General features: G+C 36.7%; 1 protein-coding gene across 1 annotated transcript in view; it reads left to right on the top strand.

Moving 5' to 3' along the window:
* LOC133524974 (head-specific guanylate cyclase) overlaps nucleotides 1-21,440 on the top strand; it is a 150,438-nt gene that overhangs the window by 105,530 nt on the left and 23,468 nt on the right. Inside the window, exon 8 of the mRNA XM_061861148.1 lies at nucleotides 10,941-11,119. Coding sequence (XP_061717132.1) covers nucleotides 10,941-11,119 — 179 coding nt within the window. The remainder of the gene's footprint in view (nucleotides 1-10,940; nucleotides 11,120-21,440) is intronic.

Raw genomic sequence — 21,440 nt, 5'->3', positions numbered from 1 at the left:
ATAATAATCATATTATTCTATCAGAAACTCGTAGGGAAATACATAAATACAGGGGTACTATTTAATATAAATAACCTTGAAATTAATTCAAGTATTCGATTTATTCACCTTGAAATAGCAATTAAAGCTAAAACCAAAATATTTACTGAGACGTATTTAGATTGAATAGATCGTAGGTTTTTGTACTTTGTATTATATAAACTGTTCTTAAGAAAATATTTCAAAATTACGTCAAACAACAAATAAGATCAAATGCTATTTTCCCCCTCAAGGTCCATCGATAATGGCTCGGGTTAAATTGACATCATTTCTCCGAAGCCACCGTTAAAACTTCAATCCATCAAGATTATCTAAATTTGCTGCTCTCGCTATCTCAGCATTGCAGTCAGACTGACCTAGATCAGGTCTTTATATAGATCCGTTTGTTATATGGATGTACTAGAAACGGTACCTAAAATGAAACTTTAAATTGGGCTTTCTTGAACATTTGTTATATAGTTCAAAAAAATCGAATTGTTAAATAGTTCAATTAAAGATTGTTAACCAAGGGATGAAAGGCAGTAATTTCTGTTGGGGTAGTTTGGCCTTTCACCCGAGTTAAACACTCTACTTCTCATTTTGAATACGAGGAAAGTAAAATACACGTGTAATAAACAAGATGGTCTAAAACCAAGCTGGAAAATAGGCAATAGCTGTACTTGAACCACCATTACTACAATGTTTCATTGTTATCATCTTCTGTCATTGGCAGTCATCGTACTTTTTCCAGCATTCTTGGTGCGATGACCTCATGACACACGACAGTGACCCTAGTTGTCGACGTGTATAATATGATTGACGTTTAAAATTATGTAATATTATGTTATCATTGAAAATTAAATACTATTTTTTTTATAATTGTGTATAACATTTATTACTGTATCGTAATTCCTAAAAATTTTCGGGGGGTATGCTGACGATTAGTTTTCGTAATTTTGATTGCCCTGTCGAAAAACAGCAACCAGCTTGTTTATTTTCTGAAAATAAAAGTAATTGTGTTACATTTACTCATATACTCGTAGTAAATTAACCCTTCATTTCATTAGGCTTTACATGTTCTGAGAATATTTTCTGTATTTCCGATTTGTTTAATACGCAATTTTATTTTTATTTTTGATTTTATTTGATTCTTGGTTCAAACAATTTAATATTGGGCACTACTGACAACCCTAGCACTGCACCAAAAATGCTGGAAAAAGTACGATCACTGGTCATTGGTTATCATTGTTATCATCATCTGTCATTGGTGATGGTAGCCTATGTACGCCTTCAACTCCAGAGGCGTTACATGCGCGTTGCCGACTCTAACCTAACACCCTCGTTGAGCTCTGGCAACGATTCGACCTTGAAGATTGCTAACACTGATTGGTGCATACGAGTACAACGTGTCAATGTCAAGTGAAACAATCAAGTGAAAGACCTGCGTGTGATCCACGCCAATTAAATAACGAATACGATCGTTAAGGTCGTGCCAAAACCAACACCACAGCGTAACAATTTGTCGAATCTGAATTGGGCTCCTGGCTAAATTAGTTTGTTTGTGATAATATTTTATTGACATTATTTGTTATTAGGGTTGCTATTTATTTGTAAATGGGATTTCTGCCGAGTTCGTCGAAGAAAATAATATCGAGGTCAAAGTAGGCAAACATCGTAAACCATTCGGAAAAAGTATCCCTGAGTTCCCAACTTGTACTTAATTTTATGAGGGTAGTAAATGAGAAACGTGATAAATAAAATAGTGATTGATGAGGGTCGGGAATTAAATATTTTAAGTTTACATTTTCTTTTTTATACAGCTTTTGTTATCACTGATTATATTCTGTGGCCCCCCACAAAATTACACTAATTAATTATCCCCTCACCCCTGAGGGGATATATATCATACTGACCAACTTTTAATAACCCCAAAATTGCGAAAACAAATTCTGCCGTGACATTTCGGTCAAAGTTTTCTATAGAACAGTTTTTTGTGATTGCGGGGTTGGTCCCATTGTTCAGTATAACCTACATATTCACCCCTCAGAGTTTGGTCAGTGATAAAAAGCTGTATGTATAAGGGGTGAAAGTAATAAAAGACTGGAAAACTGTCTATGAAAAGTTTGTTGAAATTACTTTTACTCGTATAATGAAACCGCCTCACTTTGTTATTTTCAAGTCAATGCAAAGTTAACTTAGACGGACTCCATTGCTGTTTGTTTCCCAAACTATTCGTTTGTAGGGTTCCGTAGTCAACTAGTAACACGAATACTTTCGCCATGTCCGTCTGTCTGTCTGTCCATCCAAACCTTTGATTCGTAGTGATCGTTAGTGCTAGTAAACTGCAAGTAGGCATGTATATGTAAAAAATATATTATAGGACATTATTACACAAATTGACTAAGTCCCACAGTAAGCTCAGTAAGGCTTGTGTTGAGGTTACTTAGACAACGATATACCTATATAAATATTTATAAATACTTAAATACATAGAAAACACCCATGACTCAGGAACAAATTTCCATGCTCATCACACAAATACATGCCCTTACCAGGATTTGAACCCGGGACCATCAGCTTCATAGGCAGGGTCACTACCCACTAGGCCAAACCGGTCGTCAATGTAAATCATTGATGTTGATAAAGTGGTAAAATGAAACAAGGAAAACAATCCATTATCCAATTCGGCCACCGACCATTTTTAGGGTTCCGTAGCCAAATGGCAAAAAACGGAACCCTTATAGATTCGTCATGTCCGTCTGTCTGTCCGATTCTGTCACAGCCACTTTTTTCCGAAACTATAAGAGCTATACTGTTCAAACTTAGTAAGTGGATGTATTCTATGAACCGCATTAAGATGTTCACACAAAAATAGAAAAAAAAAACAATAAATTTTGGGGGTTCCCTATACTTAAACTGAAACTCAAAAAATCTTTTTTCATCAAACCCATACGTGTGGGGTATCTATGGATAGGTCTTCAAAAATGATATTGAGGTTTCTAATATCATTTTTTTCTAAAATGAATAGTTTGCGCGAGAGACACTTCCAAAGTGGTAAAATGTGTGTCCCCCCCCCCCCCCCCCGTAACTTCTAAAATAACAGAATGAAAAAACTAAAAAAAATATATGATATACATTGTCATGCAAACTTCCACCGAAAATTAGTTTGAACGAGATCTAGTAAGTAGTTTTTTTTAATACGTCATAAAATTAAAAAAAAAATCATCAAACCCATACGTGTGGGGTATCTATGGATAGGTCTTCAAAAATGATATTTAGGTTCCCAATATCATTTTTATCTAAACTGAATAGTTTGCGCGAGAGACACTTCTAAAGTGAAAAAATGTGTCCCCCCCCTCTGTAACTTCTAAAATAACAGAATGAAAAATCTAAAAAAAAATATATGATATACATTACCATGCAAACTTCCACCGAAAATTGGTTTGAACGAGATCTAGTGAGTAGTTTTTTTTAATACGTCATGAAATTAAAAAAAAAAAAAATTTTTCATCAAACCCATACGTGTGGGGTATCTATGGATAGGTCTTCAAAAATGATATTTAGGTTCCTAATATCATTTTTTTCTAAACTGAATAGTTTGCGCGAGAGACACTTCCAAAATGGTAAAATGTGTGTCCAAACCCAAAGTGGTAAAATGTTGAACAAGATCTAGTAAGTAGATTTTTTTTAATACGTCTTAAATGGTACGGAACCCTTCATGCGCGAGTCCGACTCGCACTTGGCCGCTTTTTTGATATAAGTAATTAATATGCTTAGAAATAATCGCTACCAAAGAAAAAAAATGTGTGCCCAAAAATTTAAAACCAATTTTTTAACATACCGGCGTCTTCAAAAACATATAGTTAAGTTGCATTTTATTCACAAGTGTGGCAAAGTAATTTAATGCGAATAGTGAGTCGTTTCCTCGTGTTGCCTGGTAGTAGATGGACTTTTAATTGATGTAATTGAATAATACAAACCAATCGTAGAAGTAAAGTTTAATAGAGATATTCAATGAAAATTATAACGAGCATAATTTTTTTTTTTTTTATACTACGTCGGTGGCAAACAAGCATACGGCCTGCCTGATGGTAAGCAGTCTCCGTAGCCTATGTACACCTGCAACTCCAGAGGAGTTACATGCGCGTTGCCGACCCTAACTCCACCCCCCTCGTTGAGCTCTGGCAACCTTACTCACCGGCAGGAACACACCACTATGAGTAGGGTCAAGTGTTATTTGGCTGTGGTTTTCTGTAAGGTGGAGGTACTTCCCCAGTTGGGCTCTGCTCTAGATCTGGAATGACATCTGCTGTGCTGTGCCCTACCACACAAGGCGAGATGACATTCACATTGCCCATACCTCTCTTTTGGACGTAGTTTATGGACATACCCGGGTCCAAACAAATAAACATAAACTTAAACATATGTGATATGGGTACCTTGCCTGAAATAAATATTATGTTGTATTATTATAAATAAATAAATAAATATTATAGGACATTATTACACAAATTGACTAAGTCCCACAGTAAGCTCAATAAGATTTGTGTTGAGGGTACTTAGACAACGATATACTTATATAATATATAATTATTTATAAATACTTAAATACATAGAAAATCCATGCTCATCACACGAATAAATGCCCTTACCAGGATTTTAACCCGAGACCACCGGCTTAACAAACAATAACATAAACATAATTTATTTCAAAACACGTATCAATAATCAGTTAGGTAAGTCGTTATTGAGTTATCACAAAAAGTCTTCCTTCTTAGTAAAAAGACGTATGAGTACAAAGGGCTGCGAAGGTACTCCCTTTTGCTTGTTATATTTCATATTCATGATACTTACTAATAGACCCCATTCAAGGCAGCTTATTGTGAAGGACAGGTAACTACGGAATCCTACACTGAGCATGGCCCGAAATTGCTTTATTACATATTGCCTATTAGATATAGATAAAAACGATGAGAATAATCGGCACGGCACAAAACGATACTACATTTACTGCCTAACGTGGTTTTGCGCAATCAATTTTATGTATTCCCTATCCATTTTGGGTTATTTATGATTCATCTATTTTACGCCGCTTTATCTAATCTCATTTTCTGAACTTCACGTAACAGTTACGTTGTACATTTGAATGTGAGCTTTCAGTTAAAGGGTGTGAGATTGATTTTGAAACGTTAACATAGCGCAAGATACGAGGTTGGAAAAGGTACGTGAGTGCGTACATCATCTGTGAAATTGCCCCCTTAACGGCCGGGTTTTGGTGGACTATAATTATTTATGGGCCCCGGTGGATTAAGTGCAGACTATAGGTTTACTTTTAGTCTTGATAATTAGGCTATATTTTATTTGCTACATTTTAAGTATTTGACGATTAGCCTAGTCGATAGTGACCTTGCCTACGAAGCAGAGGACGTCTGGGGTTTAAATTCTCGTACGAGCATTTTATTTGTATGTTTTTCACAAATAAATGCCCGTACTAGTACTATAAAAGTATTTATATATATGATACAATTTTATATGAATTATAATTACATATTGACGTCTAGTACCACAACACAAGCCTTACTGTTGGACTAGGTCGATCCGTGTAAAATTGTCCTATAATATTTATTTATTTTTCTGACTTATTTTTTTATGGTAGAGGAGGTAAACGAGCAGACAGATCACCTGATGGTAAGCGATTATCGCCGCTCATGGACACCTGCAACACCAGAGAATTTAAGAATTAATTTAAGATGGGAGCCTGTTTTATAATTTGTTTTGGTCATTAAATGCCTATACGAAACGTTACATTTTCGATAATATAAGGTAAGGTAGGTTATTCTTTAGTTACTCGTATTTAGTAACCTAACAAGTTGTAGCAAGATAAAATAATAATATACGAAGCAACAAATTGCTTAAAACTGCTGCGTTTATTAAAATATTCCGGGAACATTATGTTGTACTCGTTACGGAATAACTATGCTGTACCATAGAGAAATAAGAAGTAATAGAGTGCTCACTCCATACATCAGTTTTGGTACCAAAATGCTTATTATATTCGCAATCGACATCTAGCATCGAGTAGCGGAACTCTCAGTACTGCTACTCGATTTTCAGCTAATATTATAACCAGAGTTGAAATTAGAGTGTCGACTGCGAATATAATAAGCGTTTTGGTACAAAAACTGATGTTTGGAGTGAGCACTCTATTGCTTCTTATTTCTCTATGGCTGTACTCAAGCGTAGCCGTAATTAAGATGAATGATTTAATCGTCATCTGAAATTCTCAACTGAATGACCAGTTACAATGACTGTAGTTATTTCAAATAGATACATATCTTTATATGACAATTGATATTCTTAAAATGTGTTTCCTCAGCTTATTTTCGCGTCTCAGTAAAAGATCTAGTCGCCGGTCTCACTAACTAATTAAAAATCCAATTGCCGGTACTTGTCCTTGCATGTACTGGCGCAAGTGATAAGTAACTGACTTCATTCAGATGTCATTCTGAGTCAGTGTACGTTCGAATTGACCTGTGTGACGCTCTAACCCTATGACCCGCCCTTTGAGTCAGGCGGTTAAACTTATACCCGGGGTTATGTCCTTAAACTTCGTCCAAAAAAGAGGTACGGGCACTGTGAATGTCTTCTCGCTTTGTGTCTTTGTGTGCACAGCGGATGTCATTTCAGATCTAGAGTAGAACCCAACTGGGGAAGTACCTCCAACTTTCAGAAAACTGAAGCCAAATTACACTAGACCCTACTCATAGTGTTGTGTTTCTGCCGTTGAGTAAGGTTGCCAGAGCTCAATGAGAGTGCGGAGTGTTAGGATCGCCAACGCGCATGTAACACCTCTCGAGTTGCAGGCATCCATAGGCTACGTAGACTGCTTACCATCGGGCAGGCCGTATGATTGTTTGCCGCCGTATTATTTAAAAAAAGTACCTATACAAACGTTAAGTAAGTAAGGCGATATAGGATCAGACAAATCTCGTTCTATAATCAAACGTTTCTATATTATCCGCGGCACGTACGTAAAACCCGCGCAGAAGATTTAAATGAGAAAATATATCTGAAATTAAATACATACTTGTTTCACTACGAGTATAACCTAAATAAATACCTAGGTACCTGTTCAAATTTTACAAGCAAGAATAATACTATTACTGTTTTACTGAAGTGTGCCTGCGCAGTAGCAGTGAAAGTCGGTTTTACTTACGTGCCGCGGATTATAGCAATGTATGTTTGTTTTTAAGTTACACCAAATATCATTATGGGGACTGTTCTAGTATAAATTCTGATATGGGGATATATAGAGTATAGACATTTATTCAGGCTTTTTGTATATGTGCTTCTAAGTGTTCATGGATGTTTAAATAAAAAATTAAAATACAGGAGTATAATAGCAAAATAACCTGTCACACATATCGTAAACAAAGGCTGCGCGTATTTCGCCCAACCAGCGTGAAAAACGCAATAAAAATTGCTTACATTTTTAATTTAACGAGCAATGGGATACGAATGACCTAGCGATGAAATTTAGGTTAACTTTCGTGTTATTAAGACCTTTAGCTTTATTTTTTTAACACTAAAGGGCCCAAGGGCAATCCACCATGTAGCTTCCGTTAATAAAAAGAGGTTAAAAGGGTTATTTTTAAATTAGCGTTGTTAATTAGGTGAATTTAAACCAGAGGGGAGCGAAAATAACTCTTATTATATTCCCGAACATTTTAAAGAAAAGGTTTATTAAAAAGGGCCCTATCCACGGTTGCTGGTTAAAATTATTTTATTATACGAAGTTATTAATGGAATTGCTCTCGTTTCACTTAGAATTATGGTATATTTGTTCAAAGCAAGAGTGAACGACATAAATTCATATTACCTACTAATAAACTTGACTATATTTTAACATAATTACATCGATTGAGACTAGGGTCAATGATTACTAGGTTATTTGTAATCATTGATTTTTATTAGTAAAATTATTTCTGTTTAACTTTTTCTTTTTGGATTTCACGGGCCTATAAATCCCGGTCTTTTGATAGGCTTGCGTGGGGATATAGATCCAACACGTAGAGGCCCCTTGGAGAGCTTTAATGTCATGTATAACGCCTGCTACAATCCGTTCACAGGCCCAACAATAGACACCCATGAACCGGTCGCAGCAGGCATTGGGACTATTGTAGTAAAAGTGAACAGTATAACGGTCTATTACGGATTGAAGTTTGGGAGGACAATGAGACTGGGTTATTGCAAAGAGGTCCGGACACCTGCCATAACAATGTTTTCACTAGTTATCGAGGCAGGCGGTGACTCGCCGCCCACTAGATGGGCCCCTGAAAATGCCGTCGTGAAGACGACCAGGAGCAACACCGGTGTGAGCGGCTCAGGGGTGTCGAGAGGTGTACGCCGCTTTCTACTCAGTGGCTGATAACAGCCACTGTGCCAACTCGCGTCTTATGCAAGTTTTCACTTCCACCCCAGGAGCATTTAGCTCTAACGACTCCTCTCTGGACGGCCAATGAAGGCAAGCCAGAGCTGAGAGTCCTGCGGGTCCCCTTGGAGTCTACTCCGACCGACGAAGACACTTCGGAGACGGAGACCCTGACCGACTCTCGGGAGTACTCGGGTCCGTGGGGTCGTTACTCCCCAACAGCTCGCCACAAGCTGCCCTGCGGATATTAGTGTTGTCACTATAATAATTTATTTATTTATATACCAATTTTGTTTGTTTTTTCAAAGGGGTACGGAGACTACCTTGGATATTGATTATATGTGACCCTAGCACACGATTTTTATTTAATTGACTTCCTAATCTCAAAATATTTTTCACGCACTGTTTTCTTGGGTTGCGAGTTCAAAATTTAATTTCGCCTAGAACTGTGTTCAGAATTTACATTGTTAAAATTTCCAGCGAGAAAATTATACCTACATAAATTTATAGTTAATTTTGCGCGCACAAATCAGCGAGAGCAATCATGTCTGGAGATTTTAAAATAAGAATTTCGCTATAATTTATTTCAAAGCTACAAGTTTTTGAAACTATTTCACAACGTTTAAGCAGACAACAACATTTCCGCGTACATTAAGTCGTTGCATTCATTTTGCGTCATTGTGGAACACAAAACAGCAGTACAATTATCACTTCGGTCAGATGTCCTATTTCATTGTTAGAGACATCCGACCTTCAGGTTCTGGGGAAGTTATAGGCAAGAACTAATGAGACCTCTTTGTGCAGGGTCGTGGAAATGTTTTGACATTAGCCACGGCTGAATGGAGATACAGTTGTACAAACTAGCAAATAAAATAGAAGCAGAAAAATGTAATAGTATGCAGTGTTTATATCAGGCTTTAATTACATTATAGGTTTTTAATAAAATATGTTTGTATTATTAAAACAAGCTGATATTATAGTCAGATTGTGGAAAAGAAGAAGATAGGTACTTATAATATTAAGTGGCTCAGAAATGACTTAGCATCTCAGCTGAACCTGATGAGCTTAGGGACTACTGGGAATTCTGTTTTATTTATGTATAACTTATCCGTAGCTTATTTTCATCATTTTTTATTCTATAACAGTCTAAGACTTTATACGCCACGTACACAAACGTACTTTTAATTATCAACTTTTATTCAAAAGGTAATTATAAGTAGGTGTGCTACAAAAGTTAAATGATTAGTGGAAATACGGAACCCTAAAAGGAAGCAAAATTGCTTTACCTAAAATCGACGATCAATGAAAGTTTATATGTAAATAAATAAAATAAAAAGTCATTTATTGTCGAAAAAAAAATTACATACAGCAACGGATAAGCAAACAAAAAAAGACACACAAGCACAACAGGGACAATAGGGTGTAAGGTGTAAGTCCAATTAGGCTGTTGACTGTATTACGCAATAAATATGTATATTACATCGTGCATGGTTAGCACGAAAATGATTGAGAAAAAAAAAGAACCTGACGTCGTAGTCGCTAATCGTTTTGACTGTTCGAAGAGAAAAAAAAAACAACTTGATTTGACTTAACAGTCAACCACCCTATAAGCATTAAAAATTATTATATGTATATAATAATAATACATTCTTTATTTCAAGTTTAAAAACTCATACAATACAATTCAATAAATAAAACAACAACATAACATTAAACATAAATTGAAGCAGATGCTATAGACAGATCCTTTGTTATATACATTCATATATTATTTACCATTTTCGTCCAGGTGCACGGCTGTCCAGTGCTTTAGGATGTTATTGCTCGGGTTGACAGTAAACAGCGCCAGAATATCATTTTGCTGCGAATTTTGCCATACGTTTGCCCAAACCGAAGCTATGCGTGACCGCATGATTGCATAAAAATCAGGTACTCCCGCATCAGCAAACATGGTCTTAGCACTGCAGTAGCGAGGTTGTTTCATGAGTATTCTGAACGCATCGTTATACTGAACCCTGAGCGCGTTATATGAGCGTTTGGTGTAGTTACACCATAGTGAGCAAGTATAAAAGCACTGGCAGAATGCCCTAAATAAAGTAGTTTTTATGTCCGTGGTGCACTTGGAGAATCTTCGCGACAGCATGTTACAGCGGACCGCGAGCGCGCGTGTCCATGTCGTCGTGAAGGTTCTCCGTTAGAAAATGGCCTAAGTACTTGAAAGATGTTACGACCCGAACCGTCGAATATATAAATATAAATAAATATTAAGCGTTATTTAGTTTAATTAACGCGTTGGTTTAACTATTTTTTAACATCTTAACCTCTATTATGTGTATGATAAGGATCCTGATCGAATTTGTAGTCATCATCATTTTGCATTATTTTCGAGAACGATTGTTTCTGCTCTATACGGCACAACCAAAGTTAGAACCCACGATTTATTACCACCACACACGTAAGGTTAATCAATAATCATTGTTTTTATCCACAGGTTCAGGATTCATGCGACTATTCGGCACGGAGCTCGCGTCGCGCGGGTCCAGTCTAAACACATACTTCAGGCTGTTGCGGCCCCGTGGGGTTCCTCTAGACTTCCGCGAGATTCTGAAGCGTGTCAATACTCCTTTCATGTTCGCGATCAACATTCCTGGTGCAGTGACTGCTGCTGAGGTACGTGCAAGTAGATTTCTGGTTGAACTTGAAAATGACGAAGTTGTCTCGAGAATACATTTTTTGGTTTTTGCTCATTAATATTGTTTAAAATGTAACATTTATAATTTATTATGCAGTGAACTAACTAACAATGAAAACTTGATCTCGAAATGCGTTTAACCATTCATAAGTCAAGTCACCTGGAAATCCATCGTCGCTATCTGTAAAAGTCCAGTTATCATTTCACTAAAAGCAGCTACTGGACGACATCATGGTCTATGGGCAATTCAGCATACTTTTGACATTAGTGAAATCATTATAAAGATTTTTTTTTAATGAGCAGACGGATCACCTTATAGTAAGCGATTACCGCCGCCCATGGACACCTGCAACACAAGAGGGGTTGTTAGTGCGTTGCCGGCCTTTAAGATGGGAGTACGCTATTTTCTTGAAGGTTGGAAGGTTGGAAGATCGGTCCGGAAATACCGCAGGCGACAGTTCATTCCACAGTTTAGCTGTGCGAGGCAGAAAGTTCCTGGAGAAACGCACAGTTGAGGACTGCCAACCATCTAAGTGGTTAGGATGGAAATGTTGTCGCGTAGGGCGATGGCGAAAAGAAGCGGCAGGGATTAATCCGAACAATTCCTCGGAGCACTCCCCGTTGTACATGCGATAGAAAATGCAGAGCGAGGCCACATCTCTACGCAGCGCCAAGGAGTCAAGCCGATCCGAAATACACTGGCAGTCGACAATTCGAGTCGCTCTTCGTTGAATGCGGTCCAGAGGGAGAAGCTGGTACTGGGATGCCCCTGCCCATAGATGAGAACAGTATTCCATGTGCGGGCGCACCTGCGCCTTATAAAGCTGTAGGCGTTGGGCCTGTGTGAAATACTGTTTCGATCTGTTGAGCACACCGAGCTTTTTGGAGGCTAATTTGTCCTTACTCTCTAAATGGCCGCGGAACTGGACTTCACTTGAGATGTCGACGCCAAGAATTCCGATACCGGCTGTGGCAGTCAGGGGAGTGCTCTCAAAACGAGGTGACACGACAGACTTTAACTTTTTAGCGGTAAACGCGCAAACTTGTGTCTTCGTAGGGTTACAACGGACTAAGTTAAGTCGACCCCATTCAGAGACTTCTTTTAGGGAAGGAAGTTAAATGAATGTTGTTACTGTGACTTGTTGTTACTGGCGGTTGCCTGACTAACTTATGGTTGTGGAGCTCATCTTCCTTCGATCCTTCAAGTTTTGGATTAACATTAGTGCCTAATGTTGTCTCTGCTACTGCAGCTTTAGTATAATTTATTTTTACAAAACTGGCTACCTATTTTCTAAGGTTAGCATATTTTATCACGTTTCGCGCTTTAAATATCAAATCGCGAAGGTGTGTCCTTCTTACCCGAGTCGCGGCAAGACATGCTAGCCCTACCGGTACTATTAGCGCGTATCCTAGTGCACAGTCTTACGCGAGACTAAACTTTGGTTGATGCGCGTGGTCTTTAATGATTTTATTTTTATTTATATTAGTGTTAGGATACAATTTACTGGTGTGTATCGCGTCTTATAAATACTTGAACTGTAGGTGGCCGCTAGTTTTTGTCAACGCGTCAAACATAGATCTAACGCAACCGAATGAGCTTTGTTTTTTAGTGTATAGTTTAATCATTTCTGTCATACAGAATAATACACCACAACCTCTAGCCTGAATAGCTACTGCTCGACCTAGAAACAGGAAAACAACCTTGCGCTTTAACAGTTATTAAACGTTTATTGGATTTAACTTTGACTAAAAGCCGAACAATGTTTCAGCGAATGTTATTTGAATAACAGTGTACCGATTTATTTTTTAATTCATTTCGTAGTAAAAAATTATGTAAAAAAAATTTAAACGTCATGAAAAAAAGAAATGAATATAAGAGGGTATACGGCATTTTCATAGGCAGCGTTCAGGAAGCGAAGATAATCTTTTCTTTCAAAATACCGCAAGTTCTAAAGCGACAGTTTGTAACCAGTAAATGACAAACTTAGTTTTCATCGGCCTCAAAACCAAAAATATGTCATTATGTTAATATATTGTATTGGGCTAAATTGGTAGCTCATTATGCCCTTTTTCATTGACCTTCGTTTGACATACTTAAGCTTAAGCTTCTATACAAATTATTAAATAATTATAATATTCCGTGTTCTATTTCTTTTCTCCAATTGATTAAAAGAAGTGATTACAACGAAATTAGAGGGGAATAAAAAATATGCCACGCCACGCTAAACTTGCGACGGAAGATTTGATAGCGCGGGTTTTGACGTTTTTACAAGTTTTGATACGTATGTGTGGGTCAAATCTTGGAAGCTTTTTGTTGAAATTTGACCTACTTCCCGATTTTCAATTGAGCTGAAAATTTGCATGAATATGTATGTCGGGGGATAGTGATACTGATGATAGAGACATGAGGTCTATAAGAACTCTGTGATGAAACAACGCAACCTAATTGTGTTTGGGGTTTTTAGAATTGTCTCGATGAGTATTAGTTGCCTATGAGAAGAAGTACAGTCAGCGATAAAAGATTGTACTAAAATGATTAATTTTCCTAAAACTTAGGTATTCCTTAATAACTCTGAAAGTATACTTGATTGAAATTTCGATAGTCAAATCCCTCGTTTATCATATATCCCTTCAATTGTCATACCACTTACGAATATAATAATAAAATCAACCGTTTCGTCTTTACACAGTTTACACACAATCCTTTCGGCAAATACCTATCTAATACATTTTTTTTCCATAACTAGTTCAAGTCATGTTCTTCGCAACAAGCAGACAGGTAATACCTACCGTTGACAAATATTGTACATACAATAATATTTGCCACATTTAAACAAACGCGAAAATTCTACAACTCACTGAGCGGTTGGGAGCGTTAAATTGAATATAAATTTCTTGATAAAAATAACTTTTTTGATATTTACTGCACTAATGACGCAGTATTGCAGTCCGATATTACTGCCAACTGCATTGCTGCCGCGAATGTCGAAATTGATGTCCAAATCAAATTTAATAATACTCGTATCACATCGTCCTAGGCATACATTACTTTTCCTGGCTTTCATTCACGTGTACTATAATAGGTTAGAACGTATGTTTTTCGTAGTGTATCTGCTTGTGTTATCTGTGGAAAGGGTCCAAACCGAGATGAGCTCGTTACACGAGATTTGTTGGGGAATGTAAATAAATAGTGAGCCTGTAATATTTGCCAGTCTCTTAACTATGTTTGGGCAAGGCATTGAGCTCCAGGCGAAAAGGTTGGATCAGGTTAAGATGAATTTAGGTACGAGTGGGCAAATAGCGTTAGGTGATGTTGGCTTTTATATATTGCGTATACATATGGATTGTAAATATTGGAGTACTTAAGGCGTATGTGTTGTGGATTACCTACTTATTCGTTCTTGAGAACTCAAGCCTTTTACCCCTTAAAGAGGCTTAGGCTCTCGACATAAAAGGCACTCGTATTTACACAAATTAAATTATCTCATTCCTATTTTCCGTTCCCTAAAGGAGTTAGAACTATAGTAACAGAAATGCCTAGAAATGAGTACATTTGTACACTGAAAAAAAAAGGTCTATCGAGCACACATTAAGATTAACTATTTTATACAATATCAACAAATGTTTAAAAACAGTAAAATACAAAACAGGAAAGTTACCTGTTTGAACATTTCTAAGTATTGAACAAAACGATAAAAATAAATGAACAGTCATTACATTTTGACTAATCAAAACAGTAAAATTTACTGTCTCTTCGGAACAGTAAAATTTGCTATTTTGTTCGATAGGCTCATATGGAAAAAGCATTAAACGTTGATGCAATTTCAATGGCTTTAATTGTTTTTTTCAGTGTATCGTAATTTTATTGTTAAGCAATTTAAGTCACAATCAGAAGTTAAGTACCTATATTAACTTCCGGGTACAGATCAGATTTTCTTTTGTTGTATGATGATCCTTTGAAAGCCGACCAAATGTCCAAAGAAAACATAACAGGGTCAATTTAATTAATCCCTAGTATATCTGTAGACATTTCTTTGAAATATAATACCTACACAATCAAGTGGAACCCTTGAATGTTCATTGACGTGTTGTTACTTGTTATGAAAACAGTACGAAGCCTACACAAAAGGCCTTGCGAGCCCTCAGCGTCGCGGACTACAAAGAAAGGGTAGAAAGGGGTAGAAAGTACCGTTATAAAAGAAACTGTCCATGTCCTATTTGTGAAAGGAAATATGAGCTGTTTTTTGGCTTGTTGGGTTTAATAAGGCGTTACTCGTAATATTTGGGTTGGTGGTATACATTTACATTTTGAGCTATGTTAGGATAGGGGGTTGGTGCAGGAATGATTTGATGTATTTATAACTGTGTTAATAATAAATTAGTTATCAAACTATGAATCAATAATAGACAGTAATTTCCAAATATTAGAATAGTTTTTGTTTTTACAGTTTTTACCTATTTTTTGGCTATGTATACACTAGAACAGTCGCTAATGTGTCTGCTGGGCCCAGGGCCTTTATTATGAATGCTAACTCGCTCGTTAGGTATTGCGCGACGATGTCGTTTTTAGTACCTTCAAGTGAAAGTTTTAGTACCTTCAAGTGAAAGTTCGTCGCGTTGATTCGTCATTTCGTTTATCAGTCAGGGCGTCACACTCACGAGCAACGGACGTCTGAAGTGTCTATGTGTCTGTTAGACCCAGTAGTGACCGTTAACTTATGTTAAGTTTTCTTACTTCTGGGTCGACTGGACCTTATGAGTGACTTATTACTTACGTGACTAGTATTTATATGATCTAAAACCATTATGTCTTTAAAGTTTTTAATTTTTCAGCATAAAACTTAACTGCCCATAGGGCTTTGTCACAAAAAGATAGCATAATTGAATTACAAGAATATTAAAACTCTTCTGAAACTGAAAATAAAGATGTTGGACGATTTTGTTTTAATATACATTGATATAGTTTTTAGCCATTTTTGATGAAACGTTTAACATTACATTTGAAAGCGCAAAAAAAGTTAAAAATGTCATTTATTGATTTAGATTAGCGAATATTTGGCGAATATTCGCTAATTAAACTGTTTATTATAATTTCATGAATGCATTATAATCTAATTTAAGGAATATAATGGTCTCACTGCGTTCGAGCGCCAAACTACCTCGACTGAAATGAGTGCTTTTCACAATCTACTATTTCAAGTTTTGGTCGAGCTGGTGAACTTACAAAATTTTGATACATACACGTGTACACTTCCTTTTACGGCCTTAAATCTTTTTACAAGATTCATTACTTATTTCACTTGAGTGCAAGGAATGGCGAATTGGCGACGAAACGTGACCGAAATATATTAAATAAAAGTTGATACAATAATGCCGAAATGTAAGAGGATTCGTAATAAAAATATAACACACAATTGTGGTGAGTTAAAATATACATTTATTAAATATACGCTTCAAGTATACGGTTAATACGAATTGATTAGCGATCATTGAGCTATAATAGTAATAACACTTAGTTTCTTGTTAGCGATGGATTAAATATGGTGGCAGGAGCTACCACAATACGAACACCACATATTTTGTTGTTTTTTTTTAATAATAATGGAGGCAAACGAGCAGCCGGATCATCTAACACAGCCGTCCATGGACACCTGCACCAGAGGGGTTGCAAGTACGCAGCCGGCCTTTAAGATGAGAGTAAGCTCTTTTTGGGAGTGTAATTGTTATAAGTAAAAAGTTTATAAATCATCACCAATAGGGATGTAACCAATATAACAACGCGACGTGGCCCACAAATGTGCTAACGGCCGCAAAAAGATAACTCGAAGTTTGAGTTTTGTACTTTTGGTAGTGGGCTGTTATATTTATTTGCGTATGCGGTGGGAGGTTGGGAACAGTAAGTAAGTATAACGGGTTAGCACTAATTGACTAGCACGTTATCTTTTCGCGGATCAGCAAAGTAATATTTTTTGTTTTAATTAGTATGGATTTCCGCAAAGCTCCTGATTCTATTCATTAGATAAATAAGTATTCAGTAATTAAGCTTATTTCTCTATGTTCTAGGATTATAAGCATAAGCAGTACGAGTAGTGTGTACCAATACTTTTCAAACTCAGTCTAACAAGGTGCACTGAGTACAAAAGTTGTTTACTAGACCTGTCAGGCAGCTAACCTACTAATTCTCCGTTCAACTCAATGCATGCGTGAAATTCAATATCCCGGTGTGTGGCACACCAAGGGACCAAGTCTGTTTTAGCAATTTGATAAGGATTTAATCTTGTTTTGATATAATCTTGACCGTGAGTACCATTCAGCGCTAGCGGCTTAGGCTGATCGTTGCTGAGGAAATATCTCATAAGATATTTCGCCTGCACTTATTGGTACGTGTGAGATATCTGATGATTAGACTCAAGGTATTGAAATGAGATGAAAACCATATCAAGATGAGATGAAAACCATATCAAAATGAGATGAAAACCATATCAAATTGTTAAAACTGAATCGGCCTTCAACATGCAATATCGGTGCAATAACGCTGGACTTCGTTAGTTGCCGGCACTTTACTGTGCCAATAGCGGCGTGTTGACGTATGTTGCTATTTTGGTTTAACGTTCATACACCGCCGCTACTGCACAAAATGTTGAAAAAGTGAAGACAGAAGAAAAGTTCACCAAATAGTGTTACATGCATTAACGTTATCTTAATAGCTAAAGCTACTAGAGTGTCATTAACATAAAATAGGGGGTTAACTTATTTATTATAAAGCTTTTTTGGTAAAAAGTTTTTCTGTTTAATTTTCTGTATTATTGAGTGACTTAAACTTTACTAAGTATTACTAATACTTATATAATAGCCTCAGCCTATATAAGTCCCACTGATGGGCATTGGGCACAAGCCTCCCTCTCATACCCGAGAGGGCTCGGGCTATAGACCCCACGCTAGCTCAATGCGATACATACACCTTTGAATTTCTTCGCAGATATATTGCAGGTTTCCTCACGATGTTCTCCTTCACCGAAAAGCTAGTGGTAAATATCAAATGACATTTCGTACATAAGTTCCGAAAAACTCATTGGTGAGAGCCAGGATTTGAAGCCGCGACCTCCAGGTTGAAAGTCAGACGTCATATTCACTCGGCCACCACCACTTATATAAAATAAAATTCGTGTTTGGCTTTCTTAAATAAAAGTGCGTGTAATTCGAGATTAAAAAGAAAACAAGAGCTACTTCCAAATACTTGTGTAAAAAAAATAACACCTGATTTTTTTACCCCGAATTTCACGCGCTTACTCTCATAAAATATAATGTCGCTTTAGAAAGAGGGAGAAATCGCTTCCCTGTGCACATAAGTCGCTTCAAAATTGATAGCGAAACACGCACGATGCTTCTAAAAGCATTCTGTTGGCTCGGAACAAATAATTCCGGAATAGCAGAGAAAGATGTTTAACTCCGAGGTTCTCTCCGAACAACGGCGATAAAGCAAAAGTCGTATGTGTGCGAACTTTATTCGCATATACGTCGTTTGGAAGGAAAGAGGAAGTAAACTGAAGATTTACGTAGGTAAAAGCGTCAGAACTTGGGACATACAGCGAACGAGGAGCGTCGTTCGAAAAGTCGATGTTCGAATGAAAATTTGAAATGTTGAGATCTGGAGATGAGAGACCATCTGGTATTGGTTCGTGCGCTTTTGGTCCATTTTTTCCGTTCGAAAGAATATTGAGGGTGGATGTTGGCGGTAACATCGAAAAATTTGCCTCTCAGAATTTGTGATTTTTCAATGTTTCGGTAGGCCTGAGGATGCCGTTTATTGTATTACTTGGATGCGTATGTGTAAATGGTGAAAAAGTGATAAGTTTCTAAATTTTCTAAACGTTTTAAAACTGCAGTCAATTTATTATATTTTAAATAATAAGTTATTTGTATTTCACAATTTCAATGAATTTCTAATTCGAAGAATATTCAGTTAATACTTAACTAAGTATAAGTTACAACTTTAATCAACGAAATTACTAAAGAGAAGGTAGTTGGGGAATGCTCATAATATCAATATGATTACCTATTATTGATCTGTATATTCAATATCGAAAATACGAACATAATCACACACGACTAAAAGCAAATTCCTCTAATCAGTTGGTAATTTATCTAAGTGGTTTAAAACCGCCAAATTTTGCATTAATTACCTAAACATGCAATGCAATATTAGATAGTTACCTACTATCAAATTCTAACGAAACTTTGATAAGTGAATTATTATTAAAGCACACAACCAACCTACAGATACAGGTTCTACATTTATTGGCAGCATATGAAAGGAGCTTATGAATAAACTCGAGAATTTGGGACGGGTACCTATCGCCGTGACCAGGTGGCCTAGTGGTCAAGCTAAAGCCTTGACCACCGCGTAAGCTGAAGACGCCTGTTCGATTCTGGCCTTGATCACCGGAGGGCTTGGTTACTTTGTTCTTTAGTATATGACATCTATTTCAGTTTATAATTTATATATCGTGTGACTACTTAATAACACAAATATTCAACTAGTGGCGCTGTGAGCTGTTGATCTCGTAAACCCCAATGGCTCCGCCTTTTTTTTAATTTTCCAAAAACTGAATCAACAATAAAATTCTATTTGAGAAAGCGACATGTGGACTAGAACAATCGGACATAATTTGTGTAAACATCTGAATCATACGATAGCATTCTTGTTCAAGCTGGAACGGGGATCTTTGTTAATGCTCGGTCAATAAAATAATTTTATTTGTTTCCTATAAACGAAAGGTTATAGAGAGTCGAGTCACTAGAGAAAAAAAAAACAAGGCATGAGGCAAGTATTACGGCTAATTAAATTATAAACGTTAACTACCCTTACTAGCTTCATATTTACATATTACTGCTCTGCTGCTTTCTCTTACAAAGTGCTGCTATTACACACCTTCTTAGAAGGCTCATTGTAACCAATCTAAAGTTAGTTCTTAAAGATAACATTACTGGTTACGAAGTGTCTGTGCCAAGCAGTTTCGGTAACGGGCACGAACTCGCTATTCAACTATAAATTAAACTCCTAAGTAAGTACTTTCCACACTAGATTGAACTCGCAAGCAAAAGCCAACTTTCTGCGGCATTACTTGACTATACTTATGCTAACAGTTCCTATATAAGAGCAAAACACCTTTGAGAAGATCACTCGAAGATAAGCAAAACTCCTCCAAGATTTGTGAAGATTATTAGATAAAGTTCGTTAGAAAAACGGATCGAAAATACGAGAGATACGAGTATCTTTCGTCTGCGCATATTTGGCTCGCATAAGTAGAAACATATTTTAAAAACTATATACTTAGAGTAGATTCATACATTTATTTAATTTTCAACGCAATTTTCAATGAAAAATGGGAAAATCCATAATGGCTGCTACTTTTACAATTTGGACTACGAATTTATGTTAAAGGGCTTTCAGATCCTCATATATCAATACAACAATACAGCATAGGAACAAAACTAATGAAATTCAGGATGGCGGCCATTTATTACAATTTTGACTACGAAATCATATTATGGAACCTTTCGAATCCGCAGATATAAATTTTCATCATGATCAGATTAAAAATTAAGAAATTCAAGATATCGGTCGTTTGTTTCAATTTTGACTACGGATTCGGATTCATATTAAGCGGCCTTTTAGATTTTCATTATCAATGTTTTCCATGATCAGACAAATGAATGAAAATAAGGAGAAAATCAAAATGAGCGAACTTTGTCCATTGTTGTCCCCGTTTTGTTATATTAAAAGTCCCTCCGCACACCCGCAGGTCCCGGTTTCCAATTCACACAGACCAGATCACTACCAACCAACCCTACTATCAACCTACTAATATTTTATATACCTCCTACAAGGCCCAGTTTCTCAAGTACCCACCACAATTGTCCAAGCAACAGTCCACCCTACAGTCTACCACAAATGAAATGACCAGTATAACAAGACCGCACACAAATAGCTTTTGGGACAGCAATTAACTTCTAGATCACATAACACGTTGACCGAGCCTGCTCATAATTAAATGAATAAAATTTAATGCTCTCAACATTACGTTAAACCAATTTCATGTAAATTAAAACAAAATTGAATATCTTCTGATAGTTCAATAAAAAACATTGAAATGCCGGATGTGCTATATAGAGTGTAAGAACTTTGCTTCGATAAAAACGGGTCACTTGCGTGTTTGAAGTCGGAAGATTGTTCGACATATTTCGCTCCATAACGGGCAGCTTCAACGGTAGCACGCATTGCCGGAGCGACGCAGA

The sequence above is a fragment of the Cydia pomonella genome, chromosome 14, assembly GCF_033807575.1.
Source record: "Cydia pomonella isolate Wapato2018A chromosome 14, ilCydPomo1, whole genome shotgun sequence".
NCBI classification, from domain to species: Eukaryota; Metazoa; Arthropoda; class Insecta; order Lepidoptera; family Tortricidae; genus Cydia; species Cydia pomonella.
Note: the sequence above shows the minus strand (reverse complement) of the source record. Positions and strands in the feature narration are given on the sequence as shown.